The sequence below is a fragment of the Morchella importuna genome (genome assembly GCF_003444635.1).
Source record: "Morchella importuna strain M04M26 chromosome Unknown Morimp01GS001, whole genome shotgun sequence".
In the NCBI taxonomy this organism is placed as follows: domain Eukaryota; kingdom Fungi; phylum Ascomycota; class Pezizomycetes; order Pezizales; family Morchellaceae; genus Morchella; species Morchella importuna.
In genome coordinates, this window is record NW_025763398.1 from 1360870 (window position 1) to 1374699 (window position 13830).

General features: G+C 45.5%; 2 protein-coding genes across 2 annotated transcripts; both read right to left on the reverse strand.

The window, feature by feature from the left end:
* Nucleotides 1-858: 858 nt before the first annotated feature.
* On the reverse strand, nt 859-4945 carry LAJ45_00319 (uncharacterized protein; the record flags this gene model as incomplete). The annotated part of the gene is made up of 10 exons (XM_046109920.1): nt 859-1024; nt 1082-1187; nt 1247-1552; nt 1611-1749; nt 1821-2436; nt 2486-2622; nt 2675-4107; nt 4166-4699; nt 4770-4800; nt 4862-4945. The coding sequence occupies 10 exons, from the start codon at nt 4943-4945 to the stop codon at nt 859-861; spliced, it is 3552 nt and encodes a 1183-aa protein (XP_045976613.1).
* Nucleotides 4946-10642: 5697 nt separating this feature from the next.
* Nucleotides 10643-13762, reverse strand: LAJ45_00320 (uncharacterized protein; the record flags this gene model as incomplete). Its single annotated transcript, XM_046109921.1, has 5 exons — nt 10643-11371; nt 11426-12544; nt 12598-12843; nt 12902-13174; nt 13241-13762. The coding sequence occupies 5 exons, from the start codon at nt 13760-13762 to the stop codon at nt 10643-10645; spliced, it is 2889 nt and encodes a 962-aa protein (XP_045976614.1).
* Nucleotides 13763-13830: the final 68 nt, after the last annotated feature.

The window sequence follows — 13830 nt, forward strand, 5'->3', positions numbered from 1 at the left end:
CAATACATGTAGTAGTAAAGTAGAGCGAGGATGCAACAAATACATGTAAGACTTAAAAGTAGAGAGCACCTCGAGCATCCCGCAACTCACTAAACTACAAAATGCTACAAAAAAAAGAAAAAAAAGAAATCCGAGCTTAATAAACTACGAGAGATTCCCATCGTTTCGTTTGGAAATAAGCCTAAGTTGGCAGCTGCAAAAGGTGCGTACATGTAGTTATACAGTCATCACAACATATCACTCGTTTACCCGCGGCCACACTTCACCCTTGGCGTAGCGATTGAAATGCTCCCTATCCACAGGTTTACTGTGGTGTGCAAGTCTAGCTGGTCCTCTCCTCAATGGAGCCTGTAATATAATGGGGCGACTAATTGGACACGAAACGACAGTACAAATACGAAAGGACCGTATAGCTAGATCTCGAACTTTTCAATTCTTGAAAAACATAACCATCACGCTCTCTCATAGTCGACGTATATAGCGTACTAGGTATGAAGACCCCCTCCTCCCGCCCCCCGCCCCAGAAATTAATCACCTTTACCTTCGCTCCCAAAAAAGAAAGGGAAAGGAAAGAGAAAAAGACAAAACATAATAGAATAGAAATGTTCCAATTCCCATGCGATCACGGTAAAAATGAAAAAAAGAAAGAAAAAAAGAAGAAAAAAAGAATAATTTTGATGAGAATGATATAACAAACAAAAAAAGAACGCCCCCTTTGTCCGCTCTCACACATACATAACCAAATCAAACGACCAGAGGGGGGGAAAAAGTTACAAGAAGGTATATAAAAAAGCAAATGATTGAAATGTAGGACGCCAATATGGGCTGCTTGTGCCCCCAGTCATTACAAAAACAAAATCAAAAGATAACCTCGTTATGGTCAATGAGAAACTGGATCGCGTTGTTCTTCGCGTGCATGTCGGTAATCTCACGCTCATCGGTCATGTGTCGCAGCAACGTTGGTGCGAAAACCACTGCCAGATTTCTTGTTGTCATAAGATTCTCTTCTTTCCTCGCGGCAACCCTGAACGGTGTCAGTCAACTCAAACAAAAAAAAGCGTAAGAGAGCAATGTGACTTACCTGGCCAAGTGGAACACCACAAACTGTAAACAGTCCCTGTGAATGGAAGGAAGTTCATCAATCAGGTCCTTTATAATTTCTACTCGCTTTTCATCCTCTGGTTCATCTATAGAGGAAAAAAAGTCAGTATCAGTAACCGATTCGAAGCTTTGGTAAGGTCCGTACTTGTTGTTTCAACGAAACGCTCATAGATCTCATATGTAAGGAGCGGGTTCGGCAAATTCCGGAAATATTGCTTGAGCACACTCGTTACACCGCAAATGTCGACATTGCTATCGAATTGTGGATCTTCACCCCTTTCAAACGCATCCTGAATCTGGCGCATTTGCGAGGCGCCCCCGGACTTCCTGTAGATTCCTTCAAAGTCCATTCCTCGAATTTCAACCTCTTGGATACATTTCTGAACGACATTAGGTATCCGGTTGCCCTCGTATTCGGCTCGCTGTTCGAGTTCGGTACCGAAAAGTCCAACTGTAACTGTTAGGGAAATGAAACAAGGACAATCACCAAGGTTTTGGGGTACACTTACGGACACCGTTATCTCCAAGAGCATTAGAAGATCCGGACCCACCTAAAGCGCTTGTACCACTCTTGTTGTTCTTCGCCCAGCCCTTTCGTGCACCGAAAATCTTGGCACCAGGTGCGTCTGGAGCGGCGACAGATGTGACCTTCCGCAAATCAGGAGAGTCAACACAATTCGTCCAATTAATAAAATTGCATCGTTCTCGGGGGCACAAACCTTATTAAATCCTTTCCCAGCCCCCTTCATGATTGAAGCGCTTCCCTTCTTCCAGAAAGTCTTTTTCGGTTGTGCGCCATTCTTCAACGTAGTAACCTTCTGAGCTACTAGAACCTCGGCCCCATCGTTGGCATGAAGCTGTGATTGTGAGGATTGTGGTTGGGTTGGCTGATGTTGTAGCGGCTGCTGCTGGTAATCCTGGACAGGGATGGGAATTGAAATGCTTGACATTGACATCGACGCTGAAGATGTATTCGCGGTCGGTGGCCGTTTCTCCTCCGATGAACCCTTCATGCTTTCTAAGATATCCATGGGATTTCCGGTAAAAATCCCCAATCCATTGACTGGTGCTTTATTAGCTTTGAACTGACCCTGAATCCGTCTCGTGAGTTCATTGTTAAGATCAGCTAACTGTGCATTCTTCAAATTAAGCTGCTCGGTGTCCTGTATAGTCTGTTCGCGAGTATGGGCAAACATGTTGACCTCTTCAACCAATTGATCTCTTTGAGCGACAAGGCGCTGGATTTCTGTTTTCAAGGTTGCCTTTAGGTCTTCTAATTCTCGTGTTACACCACGGATGAGATCAGACTTCAGCTCTTCCATATTCAGTGGTTGCCTATAGATGTTTAGTAGATTTTCATCCATGAGATCCAAAAGATACTGACCCGTCCTTAGCAGCATCAACCCTCTCTTTAATTACCATGAGCTCACGCAAAAAGGCCTCCCTTTCAGTTTCCAACAAAGCAACTGTGTTCCTCTTTTCCGTGATATTGGAGTCCAGGGCCTTTGCGGTTCCCGCTTGCTGCATATAGTTATTAGTATACCCCATAATTCTTTTCCGGAAGTTAACTTACAGTTAGTTTAGCCTCAAGCTCGGCAACTCTTAACATTGCACGTCGAAGTTCTTGTTTGAGGACGATATTCTCCTCTTTGGCATCCAGCGACAAAACCGGGCTGATATCTGTATTATATGGAATGTATCCTGGATGACCGGCACTTGGTGATCTTGGCCACTTTGGCGAAGAGCTAGTTCTAGCTGCCAAATCACTGAAGCTTCGTCCATGTCTGACGGCATTCGATACTCTTCGGAGAATTGAGGCCTGGTCACCTGCACCGAAAACTCTTGCGATATCTTCATCCATACTCAAATCACTTACTGGCGATTTGAAAGGGTGTGGCAAGATTGTTGATGAAAGATCATAATTTGTCATCAAGTGTAGATTGTCGCTGCGAGTAGTGGCATGTGCAGTTGAGGGACGAGGATGGGATACGGGTTTTGATAAGAATGGGGGTAATTGTTGACTCGAAGAGGATGAAGGAGTGTCCTGGTAATTGGCACTGGGAATAATGGCCCCAGTGTTGATCTTGATACCGGGTGGCCTAGATTCGCTAGCTCCTTGGGCGTTAGAAATTGCAACCTCTGGCGATTCGGCAGCAGTTATGGCTGATGCATTCGAGCCTGATGTGCCATGAGATCTCTGGGACCGGCCTGATGAAGAGTTTGAATGAATAGGCGACTCGAAAGATTTCTTGTGCACAGATGCCGGAGATGTCACAGGTGGCTTGTATGAGTCTCCTCTGGGTGGTATTTCTGGATGGACTGCTGGCGGTGACATGTCCAGGTCCAATGGAGAAAATGAAATCGAGATCTCATGTGAATAATCATCATCTACAGATCTGATTGTTCCCACTGACTTCTTCCTCTCATTTGGCACCTCTCCAAGCTTGAAATTCTCTCTCTTCTCTGGAGAATTTTGATTTTGATTTTGAGAAATCATCGATTTTTGTGAAGGTGCCTTAATACTCTCATTCTCCTTCGAATAATACGCAGATGGGTTATAAGCCTCACTCGAGAGATATTCCTTTTCTAACCTTTCCCGGCCGGAATCATGCGATTTTCTGCTCATATCTTGCCCGTCTCCACTGCCTGGGTATTGGCGGGATCCTTGAGACGGAACATATGGACGTCTTACTTTGTCGGTATCCAGGTGAATTGATGGTTCGGATATATTGCGTTCAAAAGATGGACGTGAATTAGTTAACTGATTTCGGCCTTGGTCTCGCTCGTGAAGATTCTGATAGATATTGTATGAAGATGATCGGTTTGGTCTATAAGTCGTGCTAGGTAGGGGATCCGGAGCAGGCGGTGAAGGGTCAAGAACCACTGGGATGAACGAATATGGATCATATGTCCCATTGTTGGTTGAGTTATCTGTCGAGTGCTCCGAGACTTGAGAGTTTTGTGAATATCGTTTATACGAGCGAGGGGTGGTGCGAAGATGATTTTCTATATGTACAAGTCAAAAATAAAGCTTTAAACATGTCTGTTAGGCTTAATGTTATACCTGGAGGAATAAATCCTAACGGTGACAGCTGATCAGGGGTGTGGCCTGATCTTGAAGATATAGTTCTGGTGTTTGGTGGCCGTGGCCGCGGTGATAGTTCCGTTGGAGTTACATGGCCATCTGAGGGAGAATCATCTTCCACTGGCAAAGAAGGGAGAGACTTGTCTAACGAAAGCATCGGCGACGCCGCATTGCTCCCCAAAGTTGGAGTCTTTGCCGTTTTGTTGCGTTTTCGTCGCCGGGCCATAATAGTTTCATGACAGCTCATACAAAATATCCCCTGCGAAGTTCTGGCATACTTGAGATTTTCAATTTTTCGCTTGCAGTTCCGACATCTGAAACATCCTGCGCAAAATGCCTGGTCTCCTGTAAGAATTGCGAGGTCCTCGATTTTGTTTTGACAAGCTGCACAGCTGTATGTACAGTTGTTACAAATCAGGGAGCCGTCACCGAGCAACAGCAAGTTAGCATCCGAGTCCAGTAGCGTGTCGCACTTATTGCACCGGAAGCAATCGATATGCCATCTGTTCCCCGCTGCGATATTGTTAGCCAGAGATCATAGGGCCATGACTGCGGAAATTTGGATCAACCAAGATGTACTCACATAGCTCGAAAGCTTTCCCCTCTTCTAGAATCTATTCGCCAGTCAGTAACTTTTTTTTTTTTTTTTTTTTTAGTATGGTATTCGGTCCGTACATTTCCACATCCTTTACAAGGAAAAGAGTCTTCATCCTCTGTGACTGGTGATTCGGGTTCATGATCGTGATCTGGAGATTCCATAGCTGCCACAAACTATTCGTCCTCCTAATATACTACAGTCGTTAAATCGCGGTATCCCGTCCGGAGCCACGATACCGGTAAGATATATTTCGATTCCTCTACAAACAAAAACAGATTTCCAGCTGGTATTCGTTCGTGCGTGTTCTGAAGGGGAGGGGGTGTTGGGTGGAAAGTGAATTCGTAATACCGGGATCAACGGAGGGTGAGCACACAGAGAGTGATTTGTGAGTGTGAATGTATAGTGAAAGATACGGAAAAACGTATAGTGATGGAGCTGCAACTTGGAGAACAATTTGGCCTGCCTGTGTCGCCCCCGGATTCCCGTCGTTGATGATGGCGGAGGAGATTGGAGATTGGTGTGGTGGTCAGGGACGGGGTTTCACGTAGAAAGCCGCGATGTCTATCTGCTCAGCCGCCTACTTCTTCTTTTGGAGGTTGAGTGCGGGTTTCCAGTCTAGCGGACCGACCACGGCTACAGCTACGGCTACAGGAGAGGGACAGGCTTCCAGGGCTTCAAGCGCACTGGACGGACAGGTGCGATTATGTGGAGCCTTACTTGTTCTTCGCCTTTCTCTCCCTGAGCAGTGCAGCAGCAGCAGCAGCAGTAGCTCTCGCTTGTTGTATGCAGTGTATGCAGTCGCCTTTGCTGTCGACGGCCGAATCAGTTAGGGTAGTGGTTCTGCTGTTGCTGGGTGCTCCTCTTCCTATTGCTCCTTCTGTCCCGACACTCTTGGTTCTTCTCTGGACCGGCCTTGGATTTGTACTTAAGTGTAAAGTAAGAGCTCTGGTCCAGAAATCGGCTGATGGGGTTTGTTGTAGGGGTCTGAACTTTCAAGGGAAGTCTTTGTCGACGGAGGAATGCTACATACAAGAAAGCCCCCGGCTTTTCACCTTAACTCATTCTTTTATCTTTGAGGAGCATTTCAATCTCAAATCTCACAGAAAACGTGCTCCTCAATAGAATGGCAAAGCATCCACTGCCGAATGGAACGTCCCCCATGCCCCTTTTTTGCTTTGGCCCCGCCCTAATTGACTGATAGAAGATCACCACCCCTCTTATTAATAGCTAACTACAACCACCCCTCTCCTTCCTCGTGCTCCTCCCGCTTTTTGTGCTTCTGTTAAGGCATCATGGGTATTCTGTGCCTCACTTATCCACATTATCGATATCATGAATACCCCCCATGTCCCCCCGCCTCCCCGCCTGTGTGCGCGCGCGTGTGTGCACCTGAAATTTCCATTACCTGAGCTTTCGGGCTTGGTCATTGCTGGAGGTGAAATTAAGACGCTAGTGCGGAAGGATCATGAAGCGAGTTCGCAACACTAGCACGTTCCACCGTTCCAGGAATCCAGGGGCTACTTACATACATGTATCTAATATCAACGCAATCGATCGGGAATCTTCTTGGCCGACTAGCTGAAGTCCTTCTAAAGAAGTTTAGACAGTCTTTTCGCGCAACCCGCGCCTAAACCTCGGTAGACACTCAAATGGCTGTGGCCATTTTGTTTGACGCGACTTTCAGAGGCACTGAGTATAATCGGGGAAATTATTTCAATGGGACAGCACTGCAGTAAGTGTAGGGCTTAGATTACTGCTTTAATTGTTCTATTCTACAGCTGTAAAGCATAAACATATGCCAAGCTTATCATAGTACCTACTCTAGTGTTCTGAGTCTCTGGTGACTATGATTTTCAGGTCCTGGTATCACCAAAGTGAATCTCTTTCCTGTCCACTCGAGTGTGCACCAAATAACGCAACACGCGCCACGATCTGAGGATCGTCAAGGATCCCCCGATTTGAAAACGCCCCAATGAAAAGGGAAACATTTAGTTAATTAATTACTCATAGGTAATCAGTGTTTCTACCAGCCAGTGCCACAATTTGAGATTTTTACTCTTATTGTGGGCGCAAAAACCAGTCGCACATTCACATCAGGCTCCACGTTTGCATACTGAACTCACCATTACTGATCCGCAACATATATTAAAGATCGACAAAATATACAGATCAAGTGTTAAATTTCGGTTGGATGCATATCCCGACTGTCAGAGATTCCACCATCCTGTTAAATCTCATCTGTCACACCTGACGAAACAACCGTCGCTGTTTCAAATAAAGTATCCAAACAAACTTCAAACGGTTCCCGGGGTGATACAGGGAGAGCTATCGGCGGACTAACAGTTGCACTACGAAATCGCTCAGAAACGTAGATAGCTCCCATTCACGGGCCACTGAATCCGTGAATGTAACCTAAACTAAAAGAAACACATAACTGTTGCTGGTGTACCTTCTCGGCGCTTGTTAACTAGATATAGGATTTGCAGTTTCAACACCGGTTCTGAAGTCGATCTCCTAGCCTTCGTGATATTTACACAAGCTTATACGACGCATTAGGGTACGGCATACCGTTCGTTTCTTCCCTGCAGACCTTTCCATGTCAGTAAATCCGCTGTCCAAGTAGCTGGGATCTGTAGGTACGAATTAGGCGCAATCGTTGCCGGGGCCGGGATCAATAAGTGGCATGACTCCGTCTAAAGGCAACAATCAATACTCTGATAGTATGGGACAGAAGGCCGCACATAGTACATCGTTGCACATAATATCTTGGCATGGAGTTGACTGTGTTCGTACGAACCGTAAAGTTACCTAATCTTAAAAGCAACATACTCAGGCAAGTGTTCCAAGACATACTTTTTCCCGAGACATCTATGGCGAATAGGTAGAATGGTTAGACCGTGTGCACCTGTGTCGAGCATGTACCTGTGCCGAGCACCTTATAATAAAGGCAGCATTTTAGCCACCATTTGGAGCGGATCCCTAGAGATCAGATAAGATGCTCGGCACAGGTACATTCTCGGCACAGGTGCACACGGTCTACATACATATTGAACCATAAACTTATCAGCCCTACTGTGCCTATTATAATTATTGCTTTTTCCAAGGTAAAGGGGGGTGGTGTAGTGACAACTAGCCAATACGGCGGCGTCTTTGCTTTTTAGTGGATGTTCCAATGGCTGACCAACTCCCAACATGTTCAGTTACATACCTACATTTTAACATAGGGTAGAGTGGGTACAGGTACTCGGGGCAGGCAATAAGAACCTGAAAATGCAAGCTGCAGGCAGGTGCTCAATTTGGTGTAGCTTTTCGCCAGCCGCGAATCAGAGGTTGTTACCATCAAAAGTCATTTTCAGGTTCTTCTTACCTGCCCCGAGTATCGACGTGCATGCACCCTTCATGCGTAGGATATTACACGTGGAGTGATATAGCCAATAAGACGGTGAACAATTTTCCAACATAAACCTCCCTTAAGGCTTGCTGTGACCCCAATTATCTGATTCTTTCGAGAACAGCCTCATCCTAGCTATTTTGCCATTTACAGTGTTTGCCGATACTTCAGAATCATGGCTACGAGCCATGTTTAACAACGCTTTTTATGACTCCCTTGTTTATACAGTTCTTCATGAACATCTAGCTATCCCTGCAGAATCATCGGGAGTTGTGGTAACAGGAAACCTCAATCGCGGATTGATATATCAGCACATACCCGTAAGGCGATCTTCCAGAGTAGCCAAACCAGCTAAGGTTTACGTCGAAACGGCTATCATAGTAAGATCACGTTTCTAGGTTCTAGAGAATTTTCCAGGGTCCCGTGCTGTTGGTTGTAGACTCGTTGCCTCGTTGCGTAGGTACACGCGTAACCATTACCTCCACCAACTGTGCAAGCCAGGACGCCCAAATGTGCATCTTTCACCATGAATGTGATTTTTTTTTTTTTGTTGGTTGGTTAGTCCGCAACGGAATAATCGCAACCTCCTGGATCTTTCTTGATTGGCGCAACTGATCCTGGAAGGCCCGTCTGTGTCTTTAAATCTGGCTGTAAAATGCCATTCATTCTGCAACCCCAGCTAACAAAAAAAAAAAAAAAAAAAAAAAAACCAAAACTTGCTGATAACCAATCTAGATGTGATTCGTATATAATTACTCAATACGTATGAGCGATAAGCCATTGACTAATGCTGATATGTACTCGGGGCAGGCAATAAGAACCTGAAAATGCAAGCTGCAAGCAGGTGCTCAATTTGGTGTAGCTTTTCGCCAGCCGCGAATCAGAGGTTGTTACCATCAAGAGTCATTTTCAGGTTCTTCTTACCTGCCCCGAGTAGCCGAAAATACGCCTCTTACACTACGACTGGCCCGGGCAGATATTTCTACTTCCCGGATTGGCCCCACCTAGATCATTGGATGAGCGAATCAACTAGAGTTAGAAATTTATAAACACATTCATGGAATATCACTCGGTGAAGTTTACGACTTGCAATTAATATTATCATACGAAGTACTAGTAGTGGCCCACCTCGCGACCGCGAGGTCTCTCCTGCCATGCATTATTTACCACCTCCAGTACACGTACTTGCTCACCCATAGTAGTTGGCCAGCTCCGGTAGTTAATTAATGTTTCCCTTAGCCATCTGCAGTAGTTTCCCATGGCCAGCTCCCACAGTTGGCCATAGCCAGTTGTTGACCATAGCCAGCTCTCATAGTCACTCATTGCCAGCCCCCGCAAATGTCCACCTCCTCCGTAGTGATCCAGTTCCTTCGGTTAATAATAAGGCACCAATTCCAATACCTAAGGTATTAATTCTAATATCGCCTCCAATTAATTCTAGCTCTAGTTGATGCTACCTCCAGTTAATTCCACCCCCAATGCCATCCTGTTAATGAGTTCGGCATACCAGTGTCACTGCCAGCTCCCAATTTTTGGTGGATAGGCTGGTTGCCATGGGGTTAGGGTTTCTAGCTCTCGACCAATCATATGCCCAAGCGTTTCGCAAAACTAGTAAATAATAGAAACAAACTAAGCTCGAATTATTAGTCTCCAATCTTATTCGGGTATCAACAGGCTGATAGTCAGCCTAATCCAGAGAGAATGATAAACCGAGTGATATTCCATGATGAAGACAAGGACTATCCTTTTTTTTTTTTTGGTTTAATTCATTAATTACATAAGGACTATCCTACATAAGACCTTTCTTGGCTCTCAGGATTCTCATAGCGCGCTACTGTAGGGGGTGCTCGGGGGGGGTTGCTCGGGGTCTTCCCGGAGGATGTTCTTCGCATTGCTTGGAGTGTGCGGTGGGGGGGACGCAACTGTAGGAAACCAAGGGGGATATAAATTTTTATTTCCCACCAACCAATGATATCCAAAAATATACTTGCCTTAGAATGTAATTTACAAAGTTCCACTTAGTTGCCACTGTAAAAACAAAATAACTACATGTATGGCCAACGCAGCTCAATACACACACAATTCTCGTACCCTGTTCTATCGCCTTTTGTTTCCCCGAGGGAAAGTACTGATGCGCCATTGATGAAACCCAAACATAAAACTTCACTACCCCATTTAGGGAGATATCCGTAAGTCGGAAAATAAAATATGAAAAGGAAAGAGGTAGGAGGGGGGATAAAAAAAAGACGAAGATACTGTAAGTAAACCATCCCAAACCTCTTGAGACGTAATCCAGAAAAGAAGGCACATAGGGAATGTCCATGCCAGAACACATAGTGACATGTTAAGGCCAGGATGGTATCATAAAGACAAAGGGAATAACCGTAAATAAACAATCCCCCACCCAGAGACTTAGACGCCAAAAAGAAAAATGAAGTAGAGGAGAAAAGGTTGGAAAGTGGGTATATCAGATATAAGGCGCGGCCACAGAAGAAGATCTTGACCTGGTATCATTAACCTCCAATTTCGTCCAATCCTCGCCATCAAGTAATGGCCCAGGGATTCCATCCCATCCAGAAAGCGAAGCAATAGATCCGCTCCTCTGATGATTAGCCAAGCGAGCACTTGAGCTCACGGCACTTCCTGGTGCTGACATCCCAGCAGATCCGGCGTCAGATGATGTAGCCGAAGCCACAATAGAGGCCTTCCTAGCTCCCTCATAAAAAGCAGCTTCAGTTTCTTCTGTCAACGGACCTGGCTCGCCGTGAATAGCCCCTCCCAAAATTCCCATATCTACCGAAAGTCGGTTACCTTGGGCAGTGGTGGAACCGAGTGATCCGACGGGTGAAGTCTTTTGAAGGATGCGTTGTTCAAAAAACGGTGCATAATCTTCAAAAGAGTCTGATTTTGGGCGCGGAAGTGCTCCATTGACTGGTTCTGCATCAACGCCATTTGCAACAAGAAAGTTTGTCAACATATCTATAGCATCTCGAACACCTCCTGCGTTATTCCTAGTGTAAGTAAAAGATACAGTTTGGTTTTTCGCGTAGTTTTCTTTGCGCTCAAAATTCATTTCAATTCCAAACTGCCTTCGCATAGGTTCAGTAACTTGGTGGTTGATGGCTTCTCCATGGATTAGATCTTCGAGCTGTTTCGATCTCAACAGTTGAATTTTATGAGATTCGGGAACGTGAGACTAAACTTATTAGATAAAACCGTGAGGATGTTACTGCTTTAGAAGTGCACATACCAAGAACTCATGAACAGCCTGAGGGATTTGCCACTCAGGACCCTTGATTTTTACCACATCGCTCGCTGATTCAGTACTCGGAAATATGACTGAGCACCCCCATTTTGCCTCGAGATCATCAAATATTTGACGTTGTGCCATCAATGGTCGATGGAGTAACCGTGGCACAATGACGTTTTCCTCCACGATTTCAGCATCAGCCTGTTGAACCATTTTCATAATTTCCGCCTTCACCAATTCCAAATTCTTTGCGTTTCTAGCCGGCGTCCTGCAGACGACGTTGTCTACCTTAGAATCATCGGATTCCATTCTTCCTGCAGAACCTCTTTCCATTGCATTAGAAAACTTTACGAAAACCGAATATTTTTTCATTATCCTCTGAATATGTTGCCCGCCGATCCCTATGATGCGCTTGTGATAAGAATCTGGGACATGAAAAGACACTGATGCCGGAAGCTCATGCTCGACCAAATGCAGGCCTAATGCTGCTTGTTCGAAATTATTGGAAACAACGTCAATGAAGAAGTTGTATTCGTTAAACGCGTCGAATACTATTTGTATACCAGCTTGGCCCATGATTTTATTGATTTTGCCGTTCTTCTTTCCGGAAACGAATTCTTTGTGTTCGTTGGCAAGCTCAATCTTTACCCGGGTCTGAAACGGATACTGCTTGACGAGGCGCACTTCACTCAAAATGTGCATAGCGATCTTCACACAGTCGTCTACACCACACATATCAAATGATTGCTTATTAAAAGCAATATCAGCCCCACTAAATGCCGAAATATCGGTGATCATCTTTCTGAGATCTTGCGGCGCCGGTAATGAAGTAAGTTCGCCATGGTGCATGTCCGGAGGGATCATCCACCAGGTAGCATTATAATACTGTCCGCAGATGGCCATAATTGATCGAACTGTACGCTCAATATTGAGGGTTTCTGTTCCTTGGATCCTCATGCAGACATCCCGTTGTCCTAACGATCCGAGGCGTGGCAATTGGACATAAGTTGCGTTCGCCTCCATAATCTTCTTGATGTCATCCAAACGTTCAAGGAGAAGGTAATCAAGTTTCGTCATCGTAATGGAGACGTCCTTGACGTAAAGTCTTAGGCCACGACGCTACAGTGGTAATCAGCAATCATTTCTACAAGCAAATTAAGCATTAACCGTACAATGTTGACAAGCATTCTTTCGGCCTTGGCGATATCCTCGCGGCAGCTACCTGTGATGAATACCTGATCCGGGTCTCGTGAGGTAGCATGAGGGGGTCTGTAGCCATAGATACGGGGAAATGGTGGTGGGAAGTATATTGCCGTTCGAGTTTGCGATTCAATGTGCTTGATGTTCTTTCTCCCGCGACCACATATCAAGGATTGCGTGGATAGCTCGACCATTGTAGTATCTAAGACCTGGCCCAGCTAAAAAATTGTAAATAAGATCGATGCCGTGAGGTTGGGATCGGTGTCATGTGCTTACCATATCGTCAATGGCGACAAGGACTCTTGTCTTTGCATGCTCAACGCTTTCATAGTCACCATAGATTTTGATTTGTAACCTGTTACTTTGGCTGGTGCTATTTCCAAGATCTGCCGCCGCCGCAGCGTCTGCGCTTATCCCGGGGGTCTTCAACAGAAAGATATCCGTTCCGGTAAAGCTCGCTGTGTGCTCTAGATGAGAAAAGAAATTTTGGTTGAAGACATTCTCATCATCATAAATTTGATCACGATCAATGTTCACGTAGGCTGTCCTCTGCGCAAACAGTTTTTATTACTAACCTGTTCCCTCTCATCCCCGAGGTCCTCTGGCCAAACTTACTAGTGCGACTGGTGTATTCTGCATAATTACGCCTCTGGCCCGCAGCACCGACTCTGGATGACCAGATAGCCATACATTCGTAATGATCCCTCTCTTGGTCTGTCGATAAGAACCGTGTTGGGGCTCGGATACCGTCAACGCCGCTTCGCACTTGAACTCCAATGCGTCAGATATCTCTTTACACAACTTCCTCAATGTGTCCACATTCGCCTGGTGTATCGGTAGTGAGTATGCAGGGGTGTCGGTATCATTAAAACGTTCGACTGACTGTATCCATCTCTCTTTCGCTCCCGGGCTTGCCGTAATTATGTCATCGGGGTCCGGGCCTGGCAATATGCTAAAGGGAATGCAAAAAGAGTAGCTAACGGGGTTATTTTCGTCCTTGGGTTTTGCTGGGCCCTTATTACTTGGTGAGAGACTAAGCGGCGAGCCGTTGTCGAATACAGGTTTTGGTGGAAGTCCATGGATTGGTTGCTGGTGGTGATGATGGTGATGTTGATGGTGGTGGTGGCCGTTGAACATCGTGAACTGCTACTTCTGACAAAAGCACCCCCTCTTTAAGATGAAAGCGAGGATCGAACACTTTCGGG